Below are 26,588 nucleotides of genomic sequence, written 5' to 3'. Positions count from 1 at the left end.
ATATATACTATATATATGTCAGATAAAGAGTACATTTGTTTACCCTTTGTCCCACCATTTCTGTGCTCCCCTTACCCTCCCAAAGACAGATAAACAAACAATACAAAAGGAAAATAAAACAAAAACAGCAGCAAAGAAACAAACTTCGTTTCCATTTGCTATGTTCCTTGGTCTTTTTTCTTCTCTTTATACCTCCCATTCTCTCCCCTCCCCTTCCCTCTCCTTTCTTTCTCTCTTCTTCCTCTCCTCTGCTCTTTTCTTTTGTGCCCAGTGCAGGGGCTTGAACTCAGATCCTGGGGACTGTCTCTTAGCTTTTTTCCAAGGCTGGTGCTCCCCCATGTTAGCCACAGCTTCATTCACTTCTGACTTTTTGGTGGTTCATTAGAGTTAAGAGTCTCTCAAACTGTCCTTCAGAGGTTGGCTTCAAACTGTGATGCTCAGATCTCAGCCTCTACTCAATTACAAGCGTGAGTCACCAGTGCCTGGCTCTTTTCATTTATTTCTCTTTTTTCCCTTTTTCCTTTTCTTTCTTTTCCTTTCCTTCTTTTGGAAGAAACTGAGGCTAGAACTTAAAGCTTCAGACAGACGAGGCTCTGCCACTGAATTAAACCCTCAACCAACACATTCTTTTTAATTTAACCATTACATATAGATGTATTTACTATTGTGCTGTTCATTTTTTCCCTGTAGATTAGATTTCAAACTAGATGTATCATTCCTCCTGTCTGAATAATTTCCTTTAACATTTCTTGAGTCTGGTGATGATGAATTAGTCTAACTTTTATGTGATAACTTTATCTTCATTGTTTTCACAGTGCTGGGGATCTAGCTCAGTGTGGAGTCTACCAACCACTCTTCCATGAGCTACCTTCCTAGCTCTCAGTCTTCACTTTTGTTTGTTTAATCTTGGCATCACACTCACTCAGCTTGCTTGCTTACAGTTGATTGATTGACACTTTACAACTTGAATCATTCCACCAGCCTGTTTTTATAACAGTTGTTTCTTTTTTTTCGTGCTAGAACTAGGGCTTGAATCCATGACTTAAGTGCTGCCCCTTAGTTTTCTCTGCTTAATACTGGTACTCTGTAACTTGAACCACAGCTCCAGTTTTGGCTTTTTGGTGGTTAGTGTCTCCATACATTCACAGCTGTATTTGAAAAAAATAAAAAGAGCTTAGGGAATCAAGTTGCTATAGAGCATTGTCTAACTAGTGCAAGGTCCTGAATTCTGGTACTGCCAAAAACAAAGTGTCAAAGTCAAGATAAGTAAGATCTGAGGATCCACAATTGATTGGAAGCCACTAAGGAGAAAGGCAAAGGTTTTAAAAGTAATTTTAAATATTATTTTGTATTGTCATGATGATGTAAAGAAAAAGAGTACATGGATTCTGATCTTGGTTCTATCACTTATTAGCTATGTGAGTGTTTGAATTATTAGCTATTGTGAGTTATGAAAGTTTCTCACATTATTTTTGTAACCCTGTCTCATGGGCTACAAATGAATTAACTGAAGTGTAACAGACTCTATGAAGAACACAAACAGTACAATTCTTTTTTTAAAAAAAAGACTAAGTTCAAAGTCCAACAAAGTACCAGGAAATTGATACTTGGAAGAGAGGAGGGTAGGTCAAGGGGAGAAGGGTGGAAGAATAAAGCAGGAGAGAGAATGCAGGCAAGAATTCATTGTATATACCACAAAATTGAGAAAATTAAGAGAAAAAGTAGGTCAGAGCAGTGGGGGGGGGGAGATTTTGAAGTGATGACACAGATCCAGATGCATTGTACATATAAACTGCTTTGTTAAATGGCAAAAAAACAATATATAACCTAAACTGAAGCTAAGTAAGGGAAGGGGTGGATTGGGAGATGTAGGTGAGAATGTTGAAAGGGGTGACATTGAGCAATATGCACTGTATTCATAAAATGCTTTGGTGAATGGCAACTCCTTTGTACAGCTACTTAAAGATAATAAAAATAGCCCAAACAAGGAATTACATAGGTTGGTGCGTGGTATATTGTTAATGCCAATAAATATTAAAATTTGAATGGATGTTTAAGATAAAAAAACTTGGCTGCTGCTTTGGTTCTATTTCTTAGATCCCCTGAATATCTGATATAGTGAAAAATATTGAGAAACATCTCTAGATGAACTGAGTTATGTAGTTCTTAGTCCTCCTGATTAGCTTTTGAGGAGACTTACAATTTCTTAGGGGCCCCGATAGAATTTGAAGCTACTAAGAAAGTGCCTATAAGGGGGAGCGAAACCAACGCTTGGCTGGGAACAGCTTCTGCTGAGGTCTTTGGCCAGTGTCACCTCCACCTGTCCACAAGCATGGGGAATATCTTTGCAAACCTCTTCAAGGGCCGTTTTGGCAAAAAAGAGATGCACATCCTCATGGTGGGCCTGGATGCTGCCAGAAAGATGACAATTCTGTACAAACTGAAGCTGGGGGAGATCATGACCACCATCCCCACCATAAGTTGCAACGTGGAGACAAGAATATCAGCTTCACTGTGTGGGATGTGGGTGGCCAGGACAAGCTCCGGCCGCTGTGGCGCCACTACTTCCAGAGCACCCGAGGCTTGATCTTCGTGGTGGACAGCAATGACAGGGAGCGTGTCAATGAGGCCCGTGAAGAGCTCATGCGGATGCTGGCAGAGGATGAGCTCCGGGATGCTGTCCTCCTGGTGTTTGCCAAGAAGCAGGACCTCCCCAATGCCATGAATGCTGCTGAAATCACAGACAAGCTGGAGCTGCACTCTCTACGCCACAGGAACTTATTTAATGTAAATAGTTTGTGTTTCCACTGAGGCAGTTTCTGGTACTCCTATGCAATATTACTCAGCTTTTCTATTGTAAACAGAATCAACTTACGGTCAGTACTGAGAAGAGATTTGGACATGTGGGCACCTGGTCTCCAGGAGCCAGTGGGTGTAGATCAGTATTAGAATCCATTTGGTGGTTGGTTTTTAACCTGAACTCAGTGCATTTTTAAAAATTGTTAAAAATACAAGCAGAATACTTGAACACATAGAAGGGAGACTATGCCTAGTGTAGGTTTTTGCAGTAACCGCCTGAATGCTTAGTCCATCAGATCAGCGAGCTGTTCCCCTGTGGAACAGGAGAGACAGTGACAAACGAACCACCATTGCTGCATGGTCACAGTAGAGCCCCCGTGACTCGCCTGTCTGTGGATCACCTGCATTCCATAACGTTGTGCTTGTACTTGTGCTCACAGGGTCACCAAGGGGCTGGCAGGGGGCGGGGCAGGGCCTCATCCTTGATGGGCCTGTGTCCTAGCAGCCTCCCGCGTTCCCAGTTCTGGTGCCTGCTCTGAGTACCGGTGGGAGGCCTGGGTCTAGCCAGCAGGAGTCTGCAAGCTGGGAGAGTTGGCCCACTCCAGACCCAGACCCGGAGCACCCCATCTCCATGTGTAAAGTAGCTTCCTCCCTCAGCCTGCAAGGGTCCGATTTGCCATCGAAAATCGGACCTCTACTTTTTTTTCTTTTGTATTTTGATTAACACTGAAGAAGCTGGAGCTGTTAAATTTATCTTGAGAAAACCTCAGAACTGGTTTATTTGGTGTCGTGGAACCTCTTACCGCTTTCAATACACAATTAGTAATCAAAAAAAAAAGAATGCCTATAAGGATCATTAAACTCATTGTTAATTATTTAATAACAATTAATGGTAGGTATATGTATGGAGAATTACCTACTGTGTTGTTAATTCAATAATTGTGAATTTAGTAAGTGTTTAGTAGTTATGACTTGCTAATGGCATATTGGTTCTTTTATGACAGGATTTCGGGATATGGGAACGGGGAGACAAGACCAATCAAGGGATCTCAGAATTGAATGCCAGTTCAGTTGGAATGGCAAAGGTAAATTTCCTTTCTTTTAAAAAAATAGTTTGTTAGTTGTATGGGATGGATAGATCATTATATCTTCACACATATTTACACTGTATTCCATTCAGTCTCACCCAACCAATCATGATTTTTACTTACTGTTTTTAGCAAGTATGAGTAAAGGAAGTCTGGTATACCTTTGCCATGGGCAAAATATTTTTGTATGTGTTTACCAGTGCTGAGACTTGAACTCAGAGCTTGGGCACTGTTCCTTAGCTTTTTCACTCAAGGCTGGTACTCTGTCATTTGAGTCATAAGTCTCCTTACAGCTTCATGGCAGTTAATTATAGAGATAAGAGTTTCACAGTCTTTCCTGCTTGGGCTTGCTTCAAACCAATATTTTCAGATCTCAGCCTCCTGATTAGCTAGGATTATAGGCATAAGCCATTGCTGCTGGCCTAGACACAATCTTAATGTGCATGTGGACCTTCACCAAACTGTTCTTTTAAACTACATATAAAATCCAGATTCTGCCATAGAACTATGAATTTTAGATAAAAACTTTCATAAGCTCCAAATGTGGTATTTACCTACTTTTTGCATGTCTCAGTTTATATATCCTACAAGGACTATGATGGATATATCTTGAAACTAAATTCATTATCTCTACAATTATATAAATTGAAGGAAGCTCTTTGACCTCCCATAGACTAGTTACCCAGCCTTGATATCAGGGAACTTTCTCTCAATCCTCCATTCCCATTACTGTCCCTCATATTCTTTTCCTTTTCCTCTTCCTCTTTCTCCTCTTCCTCCTCCTCCTCTTTCTTCTCGTTATCAATACCACTACCTTCCTACTTAGCTCTGTCTTTTCATCCTATGAGCCCTTGTTTTCTCTGGAAAAAGCCAGAATGTATAAACTAAGATATCAAGAATAATACTGAGCATTTATTATGATAAATATGCCTGATGTAATGAAAAAGGGAATCTAATATATTACCTATATAATAAAAGGATGCAGATAGATAAAATAGAAGGGAAAGTAAAATCTGTCAAATATAAAAGAATATGAGTGACTTTGTGGCTCTCAAATGAAATAAATTCAAAGCATAAAGTATTATAAGGAATAGAGAGGACAAAGAATCATAATAGGTATATAAAAGGCATAAGCTATAATGAGAAAGTCTAGTCTGGAATGCAGTTTCAATTAATAAAGAGCAAAATATACTAGAGATACAATACAAACCAGAAATGATTATGAGGGAGTACTTTAAAAAAAGTATTGTCAGGCTATAATATATGTAGTAAATTTTTTAAAATTATGATAGAAATCTTGAGTCATGTAATTAAGACAATTGAATAATAAATATATTTGAAACTTTGTACCTACAACACATTTTTCCTGGGTACACATTTATTTTCTTTCTTCTTTACTAGGGCATGAACTCTGGGCTTGGACACTTTTTTTTAGCTTTTTTACTTAAAGCTGGTGCTCTACTACTTGAGCTGCAGCTGGCATTTTGCTGGTTAATTGGAGATAAGAGTCTCATGGGCTTTTTTTTCCCAGGCTGGTTTATGAACTATGATTCCCAGTTCTCAGTTTGCTAAGAAGCTACTATTATAGGAGTGACTCATCACTACTTGGCCAACGTTTGCTTTTTAAGATACTTTATTTATTGAGACACATGTCTTGCTATTTTGCCCACACGGGTTTTAGCTTTGTGATCCTCTTGCTTCAGCCTCTTTTACAGCTGAAGTACAGGCATATGCCACTTCCAGTTTTTTGCTAGTTCATTGGAGATAAGTGTCTCACAGTTTCCTGCCTAGGCTGGCTTTGAACACTGATCCTCAGATCTCAGCCTCCTGAGTAGCTAGGATTAACATGAGCCACAGGTGCATAGCAATGTAGTTGATTTCTTTTCATTCAGCATTCTCATATGTTACAGAGCAGCATAAGTAAACAGACTCCCAAATAATTTCATACAGACAAATATAGTTAATTTTGTACAGTTGCTATATAGTATTTAATACTCTATTGACAAATTGTCACAATTTTTAATCATTTCAAATAGTGTCTAATGAAGATTTTTCTACATATATTCTAGTGAGCTTGCACATATATTTTTGTGGGATAAATTTCTAAAAATTGAATAATTAAATTAAGGGATATACAATTTAAAATTTCCCTCAATGGCTGGGCACCGGTGGCTCACGCCAGTAATCCTAGCTACTCAGGAGGCTGAGATCTGAGGATCGAGGTTCAAAGCCAGCCCAGGCAGGAAAGTACATGAGACTCTTATCTCCAATTAACCACCAAAAACCCTGAAGTGGTACTGTGGCTCAAGTGGTAGAGCACTCGCCTTGAGCTGAAGAACTGAAGGACAGTGCTGAGGCCCAGAGTTCAAGCCCCATGAGTGATCAAAGAAAAAAAAAAGAATTTCCATTGGTTTATATTTTCCCCATTATACATGATAAATATATATTATCATAAACCATACATACTATTTTCTTCAAATGCTTATGAACTCTGCATAGTGTCAATATTTCAATATTTTGGGATCTTTAACCACTGAAATGTTACTGCTTCTTAATAATTTTATTAATATTACAAAACATGTATATAGAATCAAAAGTAAAATATAGTTTACATTTTAAATATTTCCCTGGATCTAAATTAGTAATAATTTGTATCTAAATTAGTATAATCTTATCTGACCAGAAAAATATCAAGCAGTAATTTCAGCATATGTTGCCTTAATTACATTATTTGAGTTCTCCCTTGACTCTACCATATTTCTTTTTTTTTATAACTGATTTTATTGGTTGTGTCAAAGATCAGTACACAGACAGTTCAATTTGTACACAGTTCTTAGCACACGTACCAAAAGTCAAAGGCCGTGAGCTGTTGGGAAAAGTGTTCCAGTGACATTCCAGCTTCAAACCTGCAAGCACATTTTCCTTTAGAGGAAGCAAAGTATCCATTTTCCAAATGCTGGTCCACTGTTACTTAACTTCCACCACATCACCACGTCACAGTGTGTGCACGACACACCCACATTCTCCATCATTCACAGCTCAGCAACAATTAGGAAAACTGGACTACCACGTGCAAAGGTGTGAGAGAGAACACAGAGTTCTTACAGAAAGGATCAGGGAGTGGTTTTCTTCAGGAAAACAGTTCTACCAGAAAACAACACCGAACTAGAATTTCAAATATTCAAGACATAAAATGCACAGCTGCTACTCTAAAATTGCCATTTACTATGCTTTGTATTGCAGGATAGGAAACTAACCCCCCACCTATGGAATGTTATGTTTTTTAATTGTTTTTTTTATTGTGAAAATACTGTACAGAGGGGTTACAATTACATGGGCAAGATAATGAGTACATTTCTTACCAAGCATTGTAGCCTCCTCCTTTGTTTCCCCTGGTTCCCCTTCCCATCCCATCCGCCCCCCGCGCCCCCCCCCACCAAAGTTGTAAAGTTCGTTTTCGACATACAACTTGTACGTCTCATTGTTGCAATGGGTCTACCTGTATTCCTATTTAAACTATTTGTTTTTTCCCTTCTGCTCCACATCAAATAACAACATCAAATACAGTGAAAGCAGGGGTTATACCATGGGGGAGGGACATACAAAGCAACAAAGAAATAATCTTTTTTGTGTGTGTGAAAATACTGTACAGAGGGGTTAAAATTACATGGGCAAGATAGTACATTTCTTAATCAAGCATTGTAGACTCCTCCTTTGTTTACCTTTCCCATCCCTTCCCAGCCTCCCCCGGCCCCCTCACCAATCTTCCCTCCCCCACCAAAGTTGTAAAGTTCATTTTTGACATGACAACTTGTACTTCTCATTGTTGCAACGGGTCCACTTCTATCCTTATTTAAACGACTTGTTTTTTCCCCTCCCCTCCACAAATTATACCGACGTCAAATACAGTGAAAGCAGGGGTTATACTGTGGGGGAGGGATATACAAAGCAACAAAGAAATAATCTTATAAATTTGTTAGAAACAATTGCATGAAAGAAAAAAAAAACATTTGAATACATATCTTAGGGTTCATTTCCCTAACATCAACTTATCTGACTGTTTCTGCTTGTCTCAGACATATACTAGTAATTGCAACTAAGGGAAACCATGGGACCTATGTTTCTTTGTGCCTGGCTTACTTCACTTAATATAATTTTTTCCAAGTCTTTCCATTTCCTAACAAATGGGCAATGTCATTCTTTCTGATGGAGGCATAGAATTCTATTGTGTATATAGACCACATTTTCTTGATCCATTCATCTACTGAGGTGCATCTGGGTTGGTTCCATATCTTTTTTTTTTTAATTTTATTTTATTTTATCTAAGAGCATACTGTACAGAGGGGTTACAATTACATTGGCCGGATAATGCATACATTTCTTACCAAGCATTGCAGCCTCCTCCTTTGTTTACCCTTCACCTCCCTTCCCAGCCTCCCTTCCCCCCACCCAATCATACCCCCCTCCCCCCCCCCACACCGACATTGTAAAGCTTGCTTTGACATGACATTTTGTAATTCTCCTTGTTGCAACAGGTCCACCTGAATCCTTAAACGACTTGTTTGTCCCCATCTCCTCCACATGTTATACTGACATCAAATAAAGTGAAAGCGGGGGTTACACTGTGGGGGAGGGACATACAAAGCAACAAAGAAATAATCTTATAAATGCGTTAGAAACTCATGCATGAAAGAAACGAAAACATTAAAATACATATTTAAGGGTTCGTTTTCCTAACATCACATTATCTGAACTTTTCCGCTTGACTCATACCTATACTAGATATTGAAAATAAGGGAAACCATGGGACCTATGTTTCTTTGGGCCTGGCTTACTTCACTTAATATAATTTTTTCCAAGCCTTTCCATTTCCTAACAAATGGGGAAATGTCATTCTTTCTGATGGAGGCACAGAATTCCATTGTGTATATATACCACATTTTCTTGATCCATTCATCTACTGAGGGGCTTCTGGGTTGGTTCCATATCTTAGCTATGGTAAATAATGATGCAATAAATATAGTTCTGCTGATAGCTTTAGTGTGGTCTTGTTTGTAAACATTTGGGTAAATGCCCAAAAGTGGGATTGCTGGGTCATAGGGGAGCTCTATGTGGAGTCTTTTGAAGAAACTCCATACTACTTTCCAAAGTGGTGGAACAAGTTTACACTCCCACCAACAATGCAGTAGAGTTCCCTTCTGTCCACATCCCCTTCAGCATCTGTTGTTATTAGAGTTCTTGATGATAGCCATTCTAACTGGGGTGAGGTGGTATCTCAATGTTGTTTTGATTTGCATTTCTTTTATGGCTAGAGAGGTTGAACATTTCTTCATGTGTCTATTGACAATCTTTCTTTCCTCTTCAGAGAAGTTTCTCTTTAAGGCTTTAGCTCACTTATTTATTGGGCAATTGTTTCTTTGAGGATTTGTTGTTGGGGGATTTAATTTTTTGAGTTCCAGGTATATTTTAAATATGAGAACCTTGTCCATTGTATGGCTAGTGAAGATCTTCTCCCAATCCGTGGGCTTTCTATTGATCTTGTGAGCTATGTCCTTTGCCATGCAGAAGCTCTGCAATTTCATGCAATCCCATTTGTCCAAAATTTCTTTGATTTGTTGTGTTTCTGGATCTCTATTAAAATTTCGGCCTGTGCCAAGGAGATTTAGGGTTTCTCCTATTCCATCCTATAATATTTTCAGAGTGTCTGCTTTGACTCCATTTGGAGTTGATTCTGGTGCAGGGTGATATATAAGGATCTAGCTTTATTTTTCTACAAGTAGTTAACCAATTTTGCCAGCACCATTTACTGAAGAGGCTCTCTTTCTTCCATTCTATTTTTTTTTAGATCCTTTATCGAAGATTAGATGGCTATAGGTCTGTAGGTTCATTTCTGGGTTTTCAGTTCTATTCCATTGGTCCTGAGGTCTGTTCTTGTGCCAGTACCAAGCTGTTTTGATTACTATGGCTTTGTAGTAAAGTTTGAAATTTGGTATTGATATTCCTCCTGCACTGTTATTTCTGTTGAGGATCATTTTTGCTATTCGGAGTCTTTTATTGTTCCATATGAATTTTTGGATTGCCTCTTCTATTTCCTTGAAGAATGAGGTTGGAATATTGATAGGTATCACATTGAATTTGTAGATAGCCTTGGGAAGTTGCCATTTTCACGATGTTGATGTTTCCAGTCCAGGAGCATGGGAGTTTTCGTCACTTTCTAAGTTCTGTTTTGATTTTCTTTTTCAAAGTTTTAAAGTTTTCATCATAGAGGTCCTTCACTTCTTTGGTTAAGTTAATTCCTAGGTATTTTATTTTTTTGTGGGGCTATTACAAATGGAGTTGCTTTCCTAATTTCAGCCACACTTTTCTCATTGTTGGCATACAGAAAAGCCATTGATTTTTGAGGGTTAATTTTATACCCTGCTACTTTGCCAAAGTTTTGAATCAGCTTGAGTAATTTGGGAGTGGAGTCTGTGGGATTCTTGAAATACAAGATCATGTCATCTGCAAAGAGGGAGAGTTTTACTTCTTCTTTCCCTATTTGGATTCCCTTTATGTTTGCATCTTATTGCTGTAGCTAGGCATTCTAATACTAGATTGAAGAGAAGTGGAGAGAGTGGACATCCTTGTCTCCTTCCTGAGTTAAGAGAAAATGGCTTTAGTTTTTCACCATTAAGTATAATGCTGGCTGTAGGTTTGTCATCTACAGCCTTTATTGTATTGAGGAATGTTCCATGGATTCATAATTTTTCCACAACCTTCATCATAGAGGGGTGTTAGATCTTGTCAAATGCTTTTTCTGCATCTATTGAGATAACCATGTGGTTCTTATCCTTGTTCCTGTTGATGTGATGAATTATATTAGTTGATTTGTGTATATTGAACCAGCTTTGCATCCCTGAAATGAATTCTGTTTGATCGTGGTGTATGATTTTTTAGATGAATTGTTGAAGTCGATTGGCCAAAATTTTGTTGAGAAATTTTGCATCAATGTTCATCAAAGAAATGGGTCTATAATTCTCTTTCTTTGATGAGTCCCTGCCTGGTTTTGGGATGAAGGTTATGATGGCTTCATAGAATGTGTTTGGTAATGAACTTTCTCTTTCAATTTCATTGAGGAGTTGGAGGAGTATTGGTGTGAGCTCTGCTTTGAAGGCCTTGTAGAATTCTGCTGTAAAGCCATCTGGTCCTGGGCTTTTCTTAGATGGGAGGTCTCTTATTGCTGTTTCTATTTCAATGCTTGATATGGGCCTGTTAAGATGGTTTAACTCATCTTGGTTTAGTTTTGGCATGTCGATATTTGCTAGGGAAAGGTCCATTTCTGCCAAGTTCTCAAACTTATTAGCATAAAGGTTTGAGAAGTATTCCCTTATAATGTTCTTAATCTTGGTTGTTTATGTGGTGATGTTTCCATTCTCATCTCTGAGTTTATTTATTTGGGTGTGTTCTCTTCTTTTTCAGATAAGATTTGCCAAGGTCTGTCAATTTTGTTGATTTTTTCAAAGAACCAGCTCTTTGTTTTGTTGATTCTTTCTATCGTTTTTTGGATTCTAATTCATTTAATTCTGATTTAATTTTAATTATTTCTTTCCATCTACTGGATTGGGGTTTATCTTGCTGCTCTTTTTCAAGGAGGCTCAGATGTCTCATTAAATTGTTGATTTCAGTGGAATGTGATGTTAAGCCTTCATTGAAGACAGCCGAGGTCTCCCATAATACAATAGCCCACTGTTTTCTGGTTGTATCAAAATATAAACAACCAGCAAATGATTTCACTTCTTAAATCATTTACACTTAAAAAATGGGATGAGGTGGGATTCCCTCCTTTTTAAAAATGTTTCTAGAGATTCTAAAAAACTTGCATTAACAAAATAGTTGATAAAAATACTCCTCTGGATTGTACAAGACAGGGGATGGGGCCTGGAGCTGGGGATAGGGGGCGGGGAGACAGAGGTGTCCTATGGTTAGTCAGACTTGGCTTCCTGCTCTGCTGCTTTAGAGACTGCACTCTCCTCATTCTTAGTCTCTCCATTTTCTGCAGGCAAATCTTCTTTAGTTTCCTGGCTGGTTACCTCAGCCTGTTTGCCCTTTGCTCCCCTTTTTCCTTCTGTTTGTACTTTCTTGTCAGATTTTTCCTTTCCCGAGGGCTTTTTGGGCTTGGGTTCCACCTTGGCCGGAGCGGGCTTTGCCAACAGCCGGGCAGACCTCCGCTTGGGCTTGTCCTTTGCTGCCCCTTAAGCCGAGCTGACCTTCCTCTTGGCGGTGCCCGGCAGGGCGAGGGGTGGGGGTGGGGTGGGGGGGGGGTGGGGGGGGTGGGAGGGGTGGGGTAGGAGGGTGCCAGGCACAGGCGTTTGGGCGGAGCGCAGTGCGCAAGAACCTTCCCAGACCTAAGCCTCAGGGGCCACCGCTTGTCCTGCCTCCTGAGCTGGGGACCCGTGGCCGACTCTACTATATTTCTGTTAAGACATTTGCATATGCTCACATACCACCCAACGTATTTATTTATTAAGTCCAGCCTCCCCATATAAGGGAAAACATGCATCCTTTGTCTCTGTAGGCCTGACTTACTTGACTTAACATATTTTTTTTCAGGTCTTTCCATTTTACAATTTATACAGTATCATCCTTTCTAATGGGTGGTTAAAATTCCCTGTACTTATATACCACATTTTCTTGATCCATTTGTCCACTGAGGGGCATCTGGGCTGCTTCCACACTTTACTGTAGTGAATTGTGCTAGTGGCTTTACTGTATCTTTGTTTGTGATGTTTTGGATAAATGCCCAGGAGTAGAATTGGTGAATCATAGGGTAGTTCTATGTTTAATATTTTTGTGCCCATCTTGAGGCTGTAACTCAGGTCTTGGGCACTGTCCCTGAGCTTCTTTTACTCAAGGCTAGTTCTATCACTTGAGCCACAGCTCCACTTCTGGATTTTTTTTGGTAGCTTAGTAGAGATAAGAATTTGAAACATGCTCTCCTTGGTTTCAAACCACGATCCTCAGATCTCAGCCTCCTGAGTACCTAAGATTACAGACATGAGCCACCAGAGCTCATTTTCTTGAGGTGCTTAATTTTTATGAGGAACCTCCATACTGCTTTCCAGAGTGACTTTACTTTCCCACCAACAATGTATTAGGGTTCTGTTTTGACCACAACCTTGCTAGCATCTGTTGTCCTTTGTTTTCTTGATTCTAACTGGGGTGAGGTGAAATCTCAATGTTGCTTTATTTGCATTTCCTTTATAACTAGAGATATTGAGCATTTCTTTATGTGCCCACTGGCCATTTTTACTTTTTCATTTATGGTGCTGAAGGTAGAATCCAGGTCCTCAGTGCATGCTTAGGCAAGTGCTCATCATTTAGCTACATCCTCAATCTTTTATTCTTTATTTTGAAATCATTTCAGACTAGAAAATAATTTTTTAAAGTAGTACATAGAATTCCCACATGCCATTCATGCAAGTTCCCTGTCTGTTAATACCTTCATCTACACATTCATGCACATATACACTTTTTCTGAGGTAGTTAAAAATACAAATATCTCAGACATGATATGATATTCTTCTTAGATGTTCCATTGTAAACCTCCCCCAAAGTCTTCCATAGCTTGGTATGATCATCAAAATTAGGAAATAAACATGGATGCACCACAGACCTCAAACATATTTAATTGTTCCAATAATGTTATTTATGGTCAGATAAAAATCCTCTTATACAGAATCTAATCTAGGATAACATGTTACATTTAGTTATAGTATCTCTTTAGGCTCATTTAATGTGGAACAATATATTTCAGTCTTTTCTTGTCTTTATCTTTGAACTTTTTAAAGAATGCAGAATGGCCTTTGTCTTGCTTGGTTTGGTGCTGGAGAAAAGGAGTCTAGGACTTTGAATGTGCTAAGCACACACTCTACCTCTGATGTAGCTGCACCTTCAGGTGCTCTTCATCTTTTATTACCCAGCCTCAACCAGTCTTTTTAATCTTTAAATAGTTGCACAGAGGGCAGTTCAACATGTTAGTTTATAAGTGCAATGCATATTGATCAATGTCACTCCTTTCATCGCTGTCCTGTCATTCCCAACCCTACCCATCCCAGGCCAGTTTTTTACAACCTTTTTGTGTTTTTTTATTTATTTTTTGGTCTTGGGTCTTGAATTCTGGCCCTGGGTGCTGTCCCAGGGTTCTTCAGCTCAAGGCAAGCACTCTACCACTCAAGCCATAGTGCCACTTGCAGTTTTCTGGTAGTTAATTGTAGATAAAAGTCTCAAGGACATTCCTGCCTGGGTTGGCTTTGAGCTTCAATCCTCAATCTCAGCCTCCTGAGTACCTAGGGTTACAGGCATGAGCCACTGGTGTCCGGCTTGTGTTTCATTTTGTGTGGTGTGATCTCATGATTCAATTCAAGTGATATGTTTTCAGAAAGACTACCACATGCTTATTTTTTTTAATCCTTGGTCTTTTATGATGTGAATTTGTCCTGTTACTGTTGATGATGGCTTTGATCATTTTGGTAAGGTGGTAGCTGACAGGTTTGTCTGCTGCAGATTTTGTTTTTTCCTTTTGTTGTTAACAAGTTTTTTTAATGCCTGGTCAACTTGTACTTTCTTCAGAGACTAGGTCAAGGTAGAATCATAATGGAGGAATATATACTTAAAATAGTATCCAACCTATTCAGCAGTTTAATGCAACACATACTCCTATTTCATCAAATCAAGAAAAAAACGTACTCTTCATTAAGGACTGTCATCTACAGCTAGTGATGTTCTATTTGTATAACAGTAAAAAAAAGTAGTTTAGAATTATGTTCCACAAAATTGTTCATATCCTTTGACCCAGTAATTCTGCCACTTGGAATTAATGCTTCCAAAGCAACTAAAAATGTAAACAAAGAAGTATTTGTTAGCTTCACAAGCAGCCCACTGTATGCTGTACTATGTGCTTAGAATTGATAACAACACAATTCCTGTCTTAAAGAAGTTTAGAGTTAGCAGGAGAGGTTTATCAGAATGCTGCTTCTTGTAGCCCAACATTAAAGATGACCTAAATCTCCAACCGTTGGTAAATGATCAAATCAATGGTTTCAGTCATATGAGAATATTATGCTGAAATCTTTTCATAACTTGGAAAAACACTTATGCTATAATATTGTGAAAAGTAAAATATCAAATGTATTCTAAACTATATAGATATAAATAGAAAAATTAATAGGAGCCATGTGAAAAACATTAACAGTCATTGTTTGGAGAGATCTTTTGCTTTCTTCATACTTCACTTTGAAAAATATATTAGGCATATGCTTTACTTTATGACCAGATAATACATTTTTGAAGCAAGAAATTAATATATTCTATTTTTGAAAGGCATAATGATCTCACTTATAAGTAGAATATGAAAAAGTTCAAAATTTAGAACTAGAGAGTAAGATGATGGCCATCAGAGGCTAGAGTATAAGGAGGGGGAGGTGGTGAGTTGCTTATCAAGAGCTACAAAGTTTCAGATCAATATAAGGAAGAGGTTTTAAAATATATTGCCCATACTCAACTAAAATGTATTAGATATTTTAATAAAACACAGAAACTCCTCTTTTGCCTTGGTGACTAATAATGTTTTATTTAAAAGTTGAATAGAGTATATTTCTAGGTCATTTACTTCTCTATGGAAACTCAGCTACTTGGTACTGTCTAATGGTTGTTGCATTATCATGTAGTCACACAATTTTTAGCAAGTTCAGTCATTCTGGGGTTTGAACTTAGGGCTTTGTGGTTGCTAGGTAAGTGCTCTACTAATTAGGCTACCCCTACAGCCCTATTATCAGCATTTATCATGTGCTAGTATCTCAGTGGAGCTTCCCTGCCAATTTAATATAATTTAATATAATCTCATGCTACATTCAAATTATTTTTAAAGTTTTTTGACTTGGTAGTACTGTAAGCTCCATTTTAACTCTAAAACTCAGAATCCCTTGAGAAAAAAGAATGTTATATTTTCTGTTCTGTCAAACAAAAATTATATCACGTGCTTTGATATGATACTAGGTAAGCTAAGGGCTGAGTGTGGTGGTGCATGCCTATAGTCTAAACTTCTTGGAGATTGAGGTCAATTCCAGGCAAAAAGTAACAGAACCTGCCCCCACCACCTCTGTAATGGTGGTGCATATCTGAATCCCAGCTGCCGAGGAGCTGTAGGTAGGAGGTTCTCACTCTTGAGCATAGTCCCAGGTACAAAGCATAAGTCCATATCTGAAAACTACTAAAAAAGGGCTATAGGCATGACTCAGGTGGTAAAATGCCTGCCTAGCAAGCCCAAGGCCATGAGTTCAAACCCCAGGACAGAAAAAAGATAAAACAAATACCAGGGTATACAGAGAAGATATATTTTTGTTTTGTTTATTTTGTTTTAAAGTACTCAGGGTTGAACTCCAGTTCTTTTGCCTGCTAAGCATGAACTTCGTCACTGAGGTTGTTCCTTCTTACTTTGCATTTCACAGGCAGCCTTGGAAGCACTAGACAAACTGGACCTGTTTGGTGTGAAAGGTGGGCCCCAGTCAGTTATCCATGTTTTGGCTGATGAAGTACAGCACTGCCAGGTAAGGGAATAATGAACCATATTATAACACATTTTTAGCTTGCCCCAATTCAAACTTAGCACAGTCTTCAGTTTAAGGAGTAATAAATGACAGTATAGCAACTGATATATTACCACGTGCCAATAAATGTTTTTGTACCAAGCATCTTATACTTAGATAAACTAGATACAGCATTGTTCTTTTTTTGCCAGTCCTGGGGCTTGAACACAGGGCTTGGGCACTATATCTGAGTTTATTTTGCTCAAGGCTAGCACTCTACCACTTGAGCCACCGCACCACATCTGGCTTTTTCTGTTTATGTGGTACTGAAGAATTGAACCCAGGGTTACATGCCTGCTAGGAAAGCACTCTACCACTAAGTCACATTCCATGCCCCAGCTATAGTATTGTCTACAAAACAAATCACAGTTCTGTTCTCTTAACCGAGGTTAGAAAATGACTACCGGGGCTGGGAAGGTGGCGTAGAGTGCTTGTCTTGCATGCATGAGGCCCTGGGATTCCTCAGCACCACATAAGCAAAAAGCTGGAAGTGGCGCTGTGGCTCAAGTGGTAGAGCACTAGCCTGGAGCTGAAGAGCTGAGGGACAGTGCCCAGGCCCAGAGTTCAGGCCCCACAACCGGACCCCCAAAAAAAAAAAAAAAAGAAAGAAAATGACTCTACCATAGTATATGGAATTCTCCACTTGTTACTTAAGAAACCATGGTGTCTTCCTGATAATCTCCTTTTCTGAACATGTAGAGAAAATAAGGGATGATACATTTTGAGTGTTCCCCGCCCCCTCACCCCGGCCTGTGTACTTTCCCTGAGCTTCTGTTGCTCAAAGTTAGCACTCTACCATTTGAGCCACAGTGCCACTTCCAACTCTTTATGTTTATGTGATAGTGAGGAATCAAACCCAGGACTTCATACGTGCTAGCCAAACACTCTACCACTAAGCCATGTTTCCAGCCCATTTGAGTGTTCTTACTTACTACTCCCTCTGAAATGGTTTTTGTTCCTGGTTGTGAATAATAGGGTTTAAACTAAGGGAAAGTGTTTTGCCACTGAGCCACACTCTCAGCCTCTAGGGTAATATATCATTTGAGATTACACTGTTAATAGGGTAAATATGCATCTTCAATTTTTAGGATTGTTCCTAGTATCCAAAGATTTAAGTTTCTTCTCTCTGGCATGATGAATTTTCTCTTTTTCTTCAAACTCTGATTACCTGCTCATGGGGTCCTAATGAATATAAATTTGCCTTCTAATTTTAAAAATTCACAGTCTAACAAAATAAACACCAGGAAATCGGTTCTCCTAAGGGGGAATTGGGGTAAGGGGAGAGAAGATGAATGCAGATCCTACAAGATTAAGAAAATTGAGAACTGGGTGCTGGTAGCTCATACCTGTAATCCTAGCTATTCAGGAGGCTGAGATATGAGGATTGCAGTCTGAAGTCAGCCCAGGCAGGAAATTCTATGAGGCTATTATCTCCAATTAACCACCAGAAAACAGGAAGTGATGGTGAGGCTAAGGGATGGAATTGGGAAGGAATGGAGAGAATGATGAACAGGGTGACATTGTTCAAGATGCACTGTATTCATAAGCCACTTTGTTGAATGATAACTCCTTTGTACAAATACTCAAAGACATTAAAAATATTTTTCAAATTGGAAAGGCAATGTGTTGGAAGTATATGAGCTAAGCACTCCCTGTTGTTTCTCAGCAACTACATTTTGTCTTAACTTTGTTCTAAATATCTGTTAATGGAGCAACAGGACTGTGGCAGAGTAGCTTTTGTAAGCAGCTGCTTAGAATCCAGATGGGGAAGCATTAAGAGCAGGCCAAGAAAGAAATAACTCTCTATTGAATAGTGTTTAGGTTTTCGCCTAAAAGATCTCCCACGTAAATTTTTTTCAAACTAAACTTGTTTTACAATGCTAAGATATTTCCTAATATACTGCACTTTGAATTCCTTTATTTTAGTCTATCCTTAATTCGCTACTGCCCCGGGCTTCAACATCCAAAGAAGTTGATGCTAGTCTGCTCTCAGTGATTTCTTTCCCAGCCTTTGCTGTAGAAGACAGCCAGTTGGTGGAGCTCACAAAACAGGAGATAATCACTAAGCTTCAGGTATGCCCATTTGTTCCATTCTTCTTTAATGGTGTGATTTTAAGTGTAGGTGCTTTTAGGGACCTTACTGTGGTTTAAGAAACCTTTAGTTTTTCTGAATTTTCTAAGTAGTGTCTTTACAAGGCTGTTAACAGCTTCTGCACTCATTGCTGAGGTTGTAGAATAATACAGCCACTTCGGAAAACAGCAGATTCTGGTAAGTTTAAACATATACCTACCATGTGACCTAACAAACTTACTCCTAGATATTGGTAGAAACAAAAACTTATAATACTCAAAGAAAAGTCTGCACACAAATGTTTATAGTAGCTTTAGTCATGATTGCAAAAGCCTGGAAACTTTTAACAGAGGGACAAATGAACAGTTAACATACCATCCTGTTAGAATACTACTCAGCAATGGAAGAGTAACCTACTAATCTGTGTGACTATATGGGTGATTTGTAAGTGTAATTTGCTAAAGTAAAGAAGACCAGATCCCAGAGACCACATATTATATGATTGTGTTTATATGAAATTCTAGAAAAGGCAAAACTCAAAGGAGAAAAACAGATTAGTGGTTGACAGAAGTTGGAGGGAATTGTATACCAGTAAAAGAAAAGTTAAAATTTCGACCTGGTGTGACAGAATGCAACTGAAAAGTTACTATTACAAAGAAAGTTGCTGGCCCAAGCCTAACCCGTAAATACTGTATTCCACAGGTCAGCAAACTACAGCCTATTGGTTGGTCAACTGTTCTTGTAAAAGTATTTTATTGGAGCATGATGTATAGCATCAAAGCTGAGTAGTTGCAACAGAAACTAGTATGGCCTGCAAAGCCTAAAATATTTAGTACCTGGCACTTTAGTAACACATTTGTGAATCCTTGCTCTAGTTATAAATAACAGGTTATAAATAACAATATGAGTTAATAAAAAATATGGGTTAGCAGCTGAGTACAGTTGATGTCTCATACCCAACTTGTGAGGCAGAAATAGAGAGGATTGTAGTTTGAGGTAAGTACAGGCAAGAACTTAGTGAGACTCTATTTATACAAAAAATCCAGGCATGATTGCACACACTTGTCTTTCCTAGTAACATAAAAGGTGTAAATAAGAAGAATGAAATCCAGGCCTTCCCCTGGCCCAAAATGCAGACCATACCTGAAAAACAGTGAAAGAAAAAAAGGAATGGGATCTGGCTCAGAGTACTTGCTTTGCAAGCATGAGATCCTGACTTTAAACCACAGTACTGCAAAAAAAAAAAAAAAAAAAGGTATTGGTATTGCAATTCTGAAAAAAAAATGAGTACAAGGGCTGAACAAATAAGTAAATATATAGTATATAATGAAAGCCAATTTTCTCACTATTAAAGCAGTTTTAAAAAAGACCATGGAGCGGGGTTCTAGTGGCTCACTTCTGTAAGCCTAGCTACTCAGGAGGCTGACATCTGAGGATAATGGTTTGAAGCCAGCTTGGGTAGGAAAGTCCATGCGACTCTTGCTTCCAATTAGCCACCAGAAAACCGGAAGTAGAGCTGTGGCTTAAAGTGGTAGAATGCTAACTTTGAGCAAAAAGAGTTCAGGATCAGCACCCAGGCCCTGATTTCAAGCCCTAGGATTGTCAAAAAAATTAGCTCCAATGGAAAGGCTAAAATGAACCTCTTGATGCTAAATAGGAGTAGGTGGTATTAGGTATTAGGTATTGGGGTGAACAAACATGTGTGTCTGTGTAATATAGATGTGCTTTTAGATGTATTTCCTAGTTTTGTCCACTGACAGAAGCCAGAGTCAGTGAGCACACCTACTATTATCCAAGTCTTGGTTTTTATATATCATTTCCCATAAAAGAAATCTGGAATTCTTAGAGAAGTAATTGATTTGAGGAACAGAACAGGTAAGATACAAGAGGGCCCTGAACATCTGGTTTCAGAAAGTAAAAGAGTACACAAGAAAGGAATGAAGCATGTCAGCAGAACATGAAACTAATGGAAAGTGATCCAGTGGCTAAAGTAGGAACAATTTGAACAAAATAATTATTGCAGTACTGAATACTATGATAATAAATGAAAATGTAAATGAAATATCTATAAGTTCATACTGATACAAATAAGTGAAAATGAATAAATGGGAAGGAAGGAGTTAATCTTTCTTATAGGAGAATTTTAATAACTAGGTATTGAAGGAATGAAGGAAATAACATTACCATTAGGTAAATACCACAATAATAGTTGCTTCAAGAGAGATCTACTGATAGTAAAATCAGTGAATGAAAGTTTAAGCAGAAAGAAGACATCTACCTAGCTATTTCCCACAGAAAACCCAACTGACACCACTTTATTTTTTTTATCAAAGCACATTTTATTTGTGTATGAACATATCACATTAATTGAAATTCTCTCTCTCTCTCTCTCTCTCTCTCTCTCTCTCTCTCTCTCTCTCTCTCTCTCTCTCTCTCTCTCTCTCTCTCTCTCTCTCTCTCTCTCTCTCTCTGTCTGTCTCTCTCTCTGTCTCTGTCTGGGCTCTGTCCCTGAGCTTCTTTTCTCAAGGCTAGCACCACTTGAGCCACAGCACCATTTCTGACTTTTTCTGTTTATGTGGTACTGAGAAATCGAACCTAGGGCTTCATGCATACTAGGCAAGTGCTCTACCACTGAGCCATATTTACAGCACCACAATTAATATATTCTTATATTTTTTTCGGTCATGGGGCTTGAACTCTGAGCCTGGGCACTGTCCCTGAGCTCTTCAGCTCAAGGCGAGCACTCTGCCCCTTGAGCCACAGAACCACTTCCAGTTTTCTGATGGTTAATTGGAGATAAGAGTATGGATTTTCCTGCCTGGGCTGGCTTTGAACCGCAATCCTCAGATCTTAGCCTCCTGAGTAGCTAGGATTACAGGTGCAAGCCACCAGTGCCCGGCTAATTAATATATTTTAATGAATGAAATTATAGATTTAATCAGTGGTCCTCTAAGTACTTTAACATAAGCTTTAGATAAGGTCCAAAATGTGTCAAATCCATGGCAACTGTACTTTTCAATGAAAAAGTACATGATTAAGGTGGTTTGAAACCATTATGTTTTGATTGGTGTTTTTTCATGAGCACCCTCTTGTGGATGGAAAGCATATTACCAATATGTAGGACTTGGGAGTGGGCTGAGAATGCTTTGTGTTTCAGTCATGTCTGAGAAATATATAAGCACTTGTTCTCTGTGTCCAAGTTGTTTCTCCATTTTTATCTCCACAACTTAAATTCTATAAAGTCTAGGCTCCCAGTCCTTCAGACCATCTGGTCTGTTGGTTCCCAAAATGACTTAACATTATCAGTTGATCCAGGAATGTTTAAAAAGTACATATCATTGAGCAACAGTCTGAGACGTGTTGGGTTAATAAGCACATAGCAGGGCCATAAGTATAATTTTATAACCCTCATAGGGTAACACCACTTTAAATCATCAGTCACCAGTGACATATAATTCTTGCTATAATGCACTGAGAAGGTGCACAGCATCTCTGTGATGTCCTTTCTTGTACTGCATAACCTCAATGTCATCATGACAAAAGTCAGACATCTGAATTGATGGATATTCTACAAACTAACTGATAAATGCTTTCAAAGTGTCAAGGTTATGGAAAATAAGGGAAGACTGGAACTGTCCTGGATTAGAATTGACTCTGGAGATATGACAACTAAATGCAATGTGAGATTCTGAATCAGATTCTAGAACAGAAACAATACCAATGGGAAAAAATACTGACATCCAAAGAAGTTCATACTTTGGTTAATAGTACTACTTGAGCCAATATATATTCTGTGATTATGTAAGGTAGTAGTATAAGGGCATAGTGACCCTCTCTGTCTCTCTGTCTCTCTCTGTCTCTGTCTCTGTCTCTCTGTCTCTGTCTCTGTCTGTCTCTGTCTCTGTCTCTCTCTCTCTCTTTCTCTCTCTCTCTCTCTCTATTTTTGCCAGTCCTGGGGCTTGAACTCAGGGCCTGGGCACTGTCCCTGAGCTTCTTTTGCTCAAGGCTAGCACTTGGGCCACAGCACCACAAACCCAGGGCTTCATGCATGGTAGGCAAGCACTCTACTAAGCCACATTCCCAGCCTATGGGACTCTATGTTTTTTCCAATATTCTTTTTTTTTCTTTATGTGGTGCTGAGGAATCGAACCCAGGGCCTCAGGCATGCAAGGCAAGCGCTCTACCATTGAGCTACCTTCCCAGCCCCGGACTCTATGTTTTTTATGGCAGTCTTCTTTAAAATTACCTGAAAATTTTACAAATACATTTTGCACCAGTCTTGGGGCTTAAATTCAAGGCCTGGGTGCTGTCCCTGAGCTTTTTGTGCTAGTGCTCTACAACAGCTTCAGCTTTTGGTGCTTAATTGGAGACAAGGGTCGCATGGACTTTCCTGCCCAGGCTGGCTTTGAACCATGATCTTTAGATCTCAGCCTCCTGAGTATCTAGGATTATATGTGTGAGACACCAGTGCCCAACTTATTTTTGTTTTTAAGTATTATGTTTGAATTGGTGAGAGACTGGTATATCAATGTTGCTGACTATATATTTTTGATTAATTATATGTATTACCAGCATACAAGCTTCTGACCTTTGTTCTCTGTGTTCCCAGGGTCGTTATGGTTGCTGTCGTTTCCTACGAGATGGATATAAAACTCCTAAAGAGGTACATTTCTTGTGTAAATGCATGGTAGAATGATCCTGACTCTACAGCCTCATTCAGAAAGAATAGTTACTGCACACTGCTACTCAGGGAGATTACTAAACAGGATAACCTCACTTCCTCTTTTGGACTTAGCTACCATGTCCTTAGTTTGTGGGTCTTTCTGAATGAGATTTTTTAAAGAGGGTGCAGTCCTTTGACATTTTGCAGCTGGTTACTTTCGGAAAAGAACCTCCTGCTGGGTACTAAAGTCAGGAACAAAAGCTTAAGCAAAAACAGAACATTTACATAGCTTCCAAGTGCCTCCCCCTAGATATATGATCATTATAAAGGAAAAAAGCTTTCCATAAGTACATCAAACAGGATCCCTGTCGGACCGTTTTCTGTTACCATTAACAGATTCTTCTGGTTCTTCTCTTCCTGTTCTTCTCTTACTCTACTCTGAGGATTTATGAAGGCTCTATGCTTGGTCAGATTGCTTATTTTATATAGGGCTTTTTCACAAAGCTCACCTATAATTTATGTCTAGGAGGCTTATTCTCAAGCTCTGACCTCTAAGCCTTTCTATGTGTATATACTACTACTACCTCACACTTAACAAGTGTAAAACTTGTTTTACACCTTTACTGCAAACCAGACTTCTATATATTCCTGTGATATATTATTATCCCAGTTCCATTAGGTAAAAGTCACCTCACGGTTCTTGGTAAGGGAGGAGGAATATGTACATGTTTGAAGCCTTTCCTGTCCACTTTCTCTGAGTGATAAGACAGACTTTATTTTGTTTTTACTAGGATCCCAATCGTCTATACTATGAACCAGCTGAATTGAAGTTATTTGAAAACATTGAGTGTGAATGGCCTTTGTTCTGGACATACTTTATCCTCGATGGCATCTTCAGTGGCAACACAGAACAGGTAATGAGCTGGAAAGAGCTTCTCAGCCAACTGCCCTTCATACATCTATCTTCCTCTGTGAGTTAATGGCTGTACTGACCCCATGTCTCAGCAGAAGTCCTCCTGGTTGGGAGGGACAGAGTTGTCCCATAGAAACTAGTAGCTCAGTATACTAAATTAATACCTGAGAGACAGACTCACATCTTTTCTGGCTTCAATTCCCACTGTTGAGTAGCCCAAGTATTGTCATTTACGTCTTCCATTTCTCACTACATGAGAATAGTTTTTCTCTATTCATCAAGGAAGATATAAAAAAACAAAAATCTTAATTATTAAATATTAATTCCACTACTATTGTATGCTAATACAAATAGTTACAAAAAGAAAATGATAATATAATTGGGTACAACCTATTTAAAAATGTTTAAGGAGATTATAATGCTAAATACCTTGATTTGGACATTATACTATATACATAGATTGAATTGTTAAACTGTACCTCATAAAATATTTTTTACAATATGTGGTAGCATCTGCCAGCTCTGAGGAAGCTGAGGCAGAGGACCTTGAGTTCAAAGCCAATCTGGACTACAAAGACCATCTCAAGTGATGATGATGTCTCAAGTCATGATGATGATGATGATGATGATGATGATGATGATGACGGCAATGACAATAATATTTTTAAAAACATCTGTAAAGATCTTTGAATTTTACATGTTGTTAGTTCAAAATACAGTTAGTTCTGCTAACTAGCCATTCCTAAAAAAAAATAAACAAAATTCACCATGCTATATATGCATAGTCAAGAATTAAAAAAAAACAACTATGGTACTTAGGGGAAAATAATGTAAGGACATAGCACTTAAAATGTTTGTAAGCAGCAAATGGATAGGAACCTAGTAAAAATATGTCTTAACATACTAGATGGTTAGGAAATACATAACTGCTACGATAGTTATACTACTTTTACCTTGAAAAAAGGCCACAACTCTGTTTGTGCCAGTATGTGCCCTTGTACCTGCCAGCTCACCCATCTAGCTATGTGCTCATGTGCTTGTATGCAGGGGGAAGAAAACAAAAAACAAGAAGGAAGGAAATAGAGTAAAAGAACATGAAACTGAGATAAAGTAAAAAAGCAGGTTGAGGCTGGGTGCTGAGGGTTCATGCCTATAATCCTAGCTACTCAGGAAGCTGAAACCTCGGGGATCACAGTTTGAAGGCAGCTTGGGCAGTAAAGTCCATGAGACTCCAATTAATGAGGAAAGAGGCAGACTGGAGGTGTGGTTCAAGTAGTAGAGTACCAGCCATGAGCAAGCAAGCCCAGCAAGCTTGAGCCCTTACATTCAAGCTCTGGGACCTGCATGGAAAAAAAAACTTAAAAGGAGGCTAAGAGAAAAGAAGTGGGAAATGAAAAACAGGGGAAGCCACATAAATCACAGCCAGCATGACCATCAGACTCTTACAGCTTGTAAGTAAAGTAGTTGTGAGAAGGGGTTAGGTTGGGACAGGTGGGAGAAAATGATGGAAAGGGTGACATTGGTTAAGATGCATTGCACTCATAACTGACATTTTGAATTGAAACTTCTTTGAACAACTATTTAAAGATAATTTTTAAAAATTAAAATAAAAAAGGAAGCGATGGGAATATGACTACATGAAGTAGAATAGAAAGATATAAATGCAGGTGTGGACTGATGTGGTTCATCATCCTGAGTTGTATGCATGTGTGTCTGTTATGTATTTTTATACACAACAAAGCTCACTTCAGCTGTATGCGTTCTCAGGATCAAATTGTGCATAAGCAAATATGATATTCATGTTTGTTCCCTAATCTGTCAAATGCATTAAACCAATTTGTGTTTTTACCAGGATCCCAGCTGAGCTCATGTTACTGTGTTATAGCAAAACTGACTGCATTTTTTGCAGTATAAGTTATAATTTTGTTTTATTTTTGTATTTTTATGAACCCAGGGCATTGTACATGCTACATAAAGTACAAAGGAGGAGGCTACAATGCTTGATAAGAAATGTACTCATTATCTTGCCCATCTAATTGTAACCCCTCTGTACAGTATTTTCACAATAAAAAATAAATAAAAATTTAAAAAATAGATCTTCAGTCTCCCTATCCTTTTTTTTGAACATTTTATGTGCTGCTAAGCTTCAACAAATTGTTAAAAAATATAAACCCGACTATGCTAGAAACTAAATTTAACAGGTCTTAATGCAGTTTTAAAAGCCAATATATGAGCCAGGTGCTGGTGGCTCACACCTGTAATCCTAGCTACTCAGGAGGCTGAGATCTGAGAATCGCGGTTCAAAGACAGCCCAGGCAGGAAAGTCCATGAGACTCTTATCTCCAATTAACTACCAGAAAACTGGAAGTGGCGCTGTGGCTCAAGTGGTAGAGAACTGGCCTTGAGCTGAAGAGCTCAGGGACAGTTCCCA

The 26,588-nt window shown here is 38.7% G+C and overlaps 1 protein-coding gene and 1 pseudogene across 4 annotated transcripts in view; both read left to right on the top strand.

Annotated features, from left to right (window-relative positions):
• Phka1 (phosphorylase kinase regulatory subunit alpha 1) overlaps positions 1-26,588 on the top strand; it is a 123,176-nt gene that overhangs the window by 18,270 nt on the left and 78,318 nt on the right. For all 4 annotated transcript variants that reach the window (XM_070040344.1, XM_070040343.1, XM_070040345.1 and 1 more), the window contains exons 6-10: positions 3,804-3,884; positions 16,373-16,471; positions 18,437-18,583; positions 23,191-23,244; positions 24,036-24,158. In XM_070040344.1, coding sequence (XP_069896445.1) covers positions 3,804-3,884; positions 16,373-16,471; positions 18,437-18,583; positions 23,191-23,244; positions 24,036-24,158 — 504 coding nt within the window. The remainder of the gene's footprint in view (positions 1-3,803; positions 3,885-16,372; positions 16,472-18,436; positions 18,584-23,190; positions 23,245-24,035; positions 24,159-26,588) is intronic.
• Positions 2,320-2,811, top strand: LOC138839260 (ADP-ribosylation factor 1 pseudogene; annotated as a pseudogene).

Source organism: Dipodomys merriami, unplaced genomic scaffold, assembly GCF_024711535.1.
Source record: "Dipodomys merriami isolate MVZ:Mamm:240054 unplaced genomic scaffold, mDipMer1.0.p SCAF_3, whole genome shotgun sequence".
NCBI classification, from domain to species: domain Eukaryota; kingdom Metazoa; phylum Chordata; class Mammalia; order Rodentia; family Heteromyidae; genus Dipodomys; species Dipodomys merriami.
This window is presented reverse-complemented; position numbering and strand designations above follow the sequence as displayed.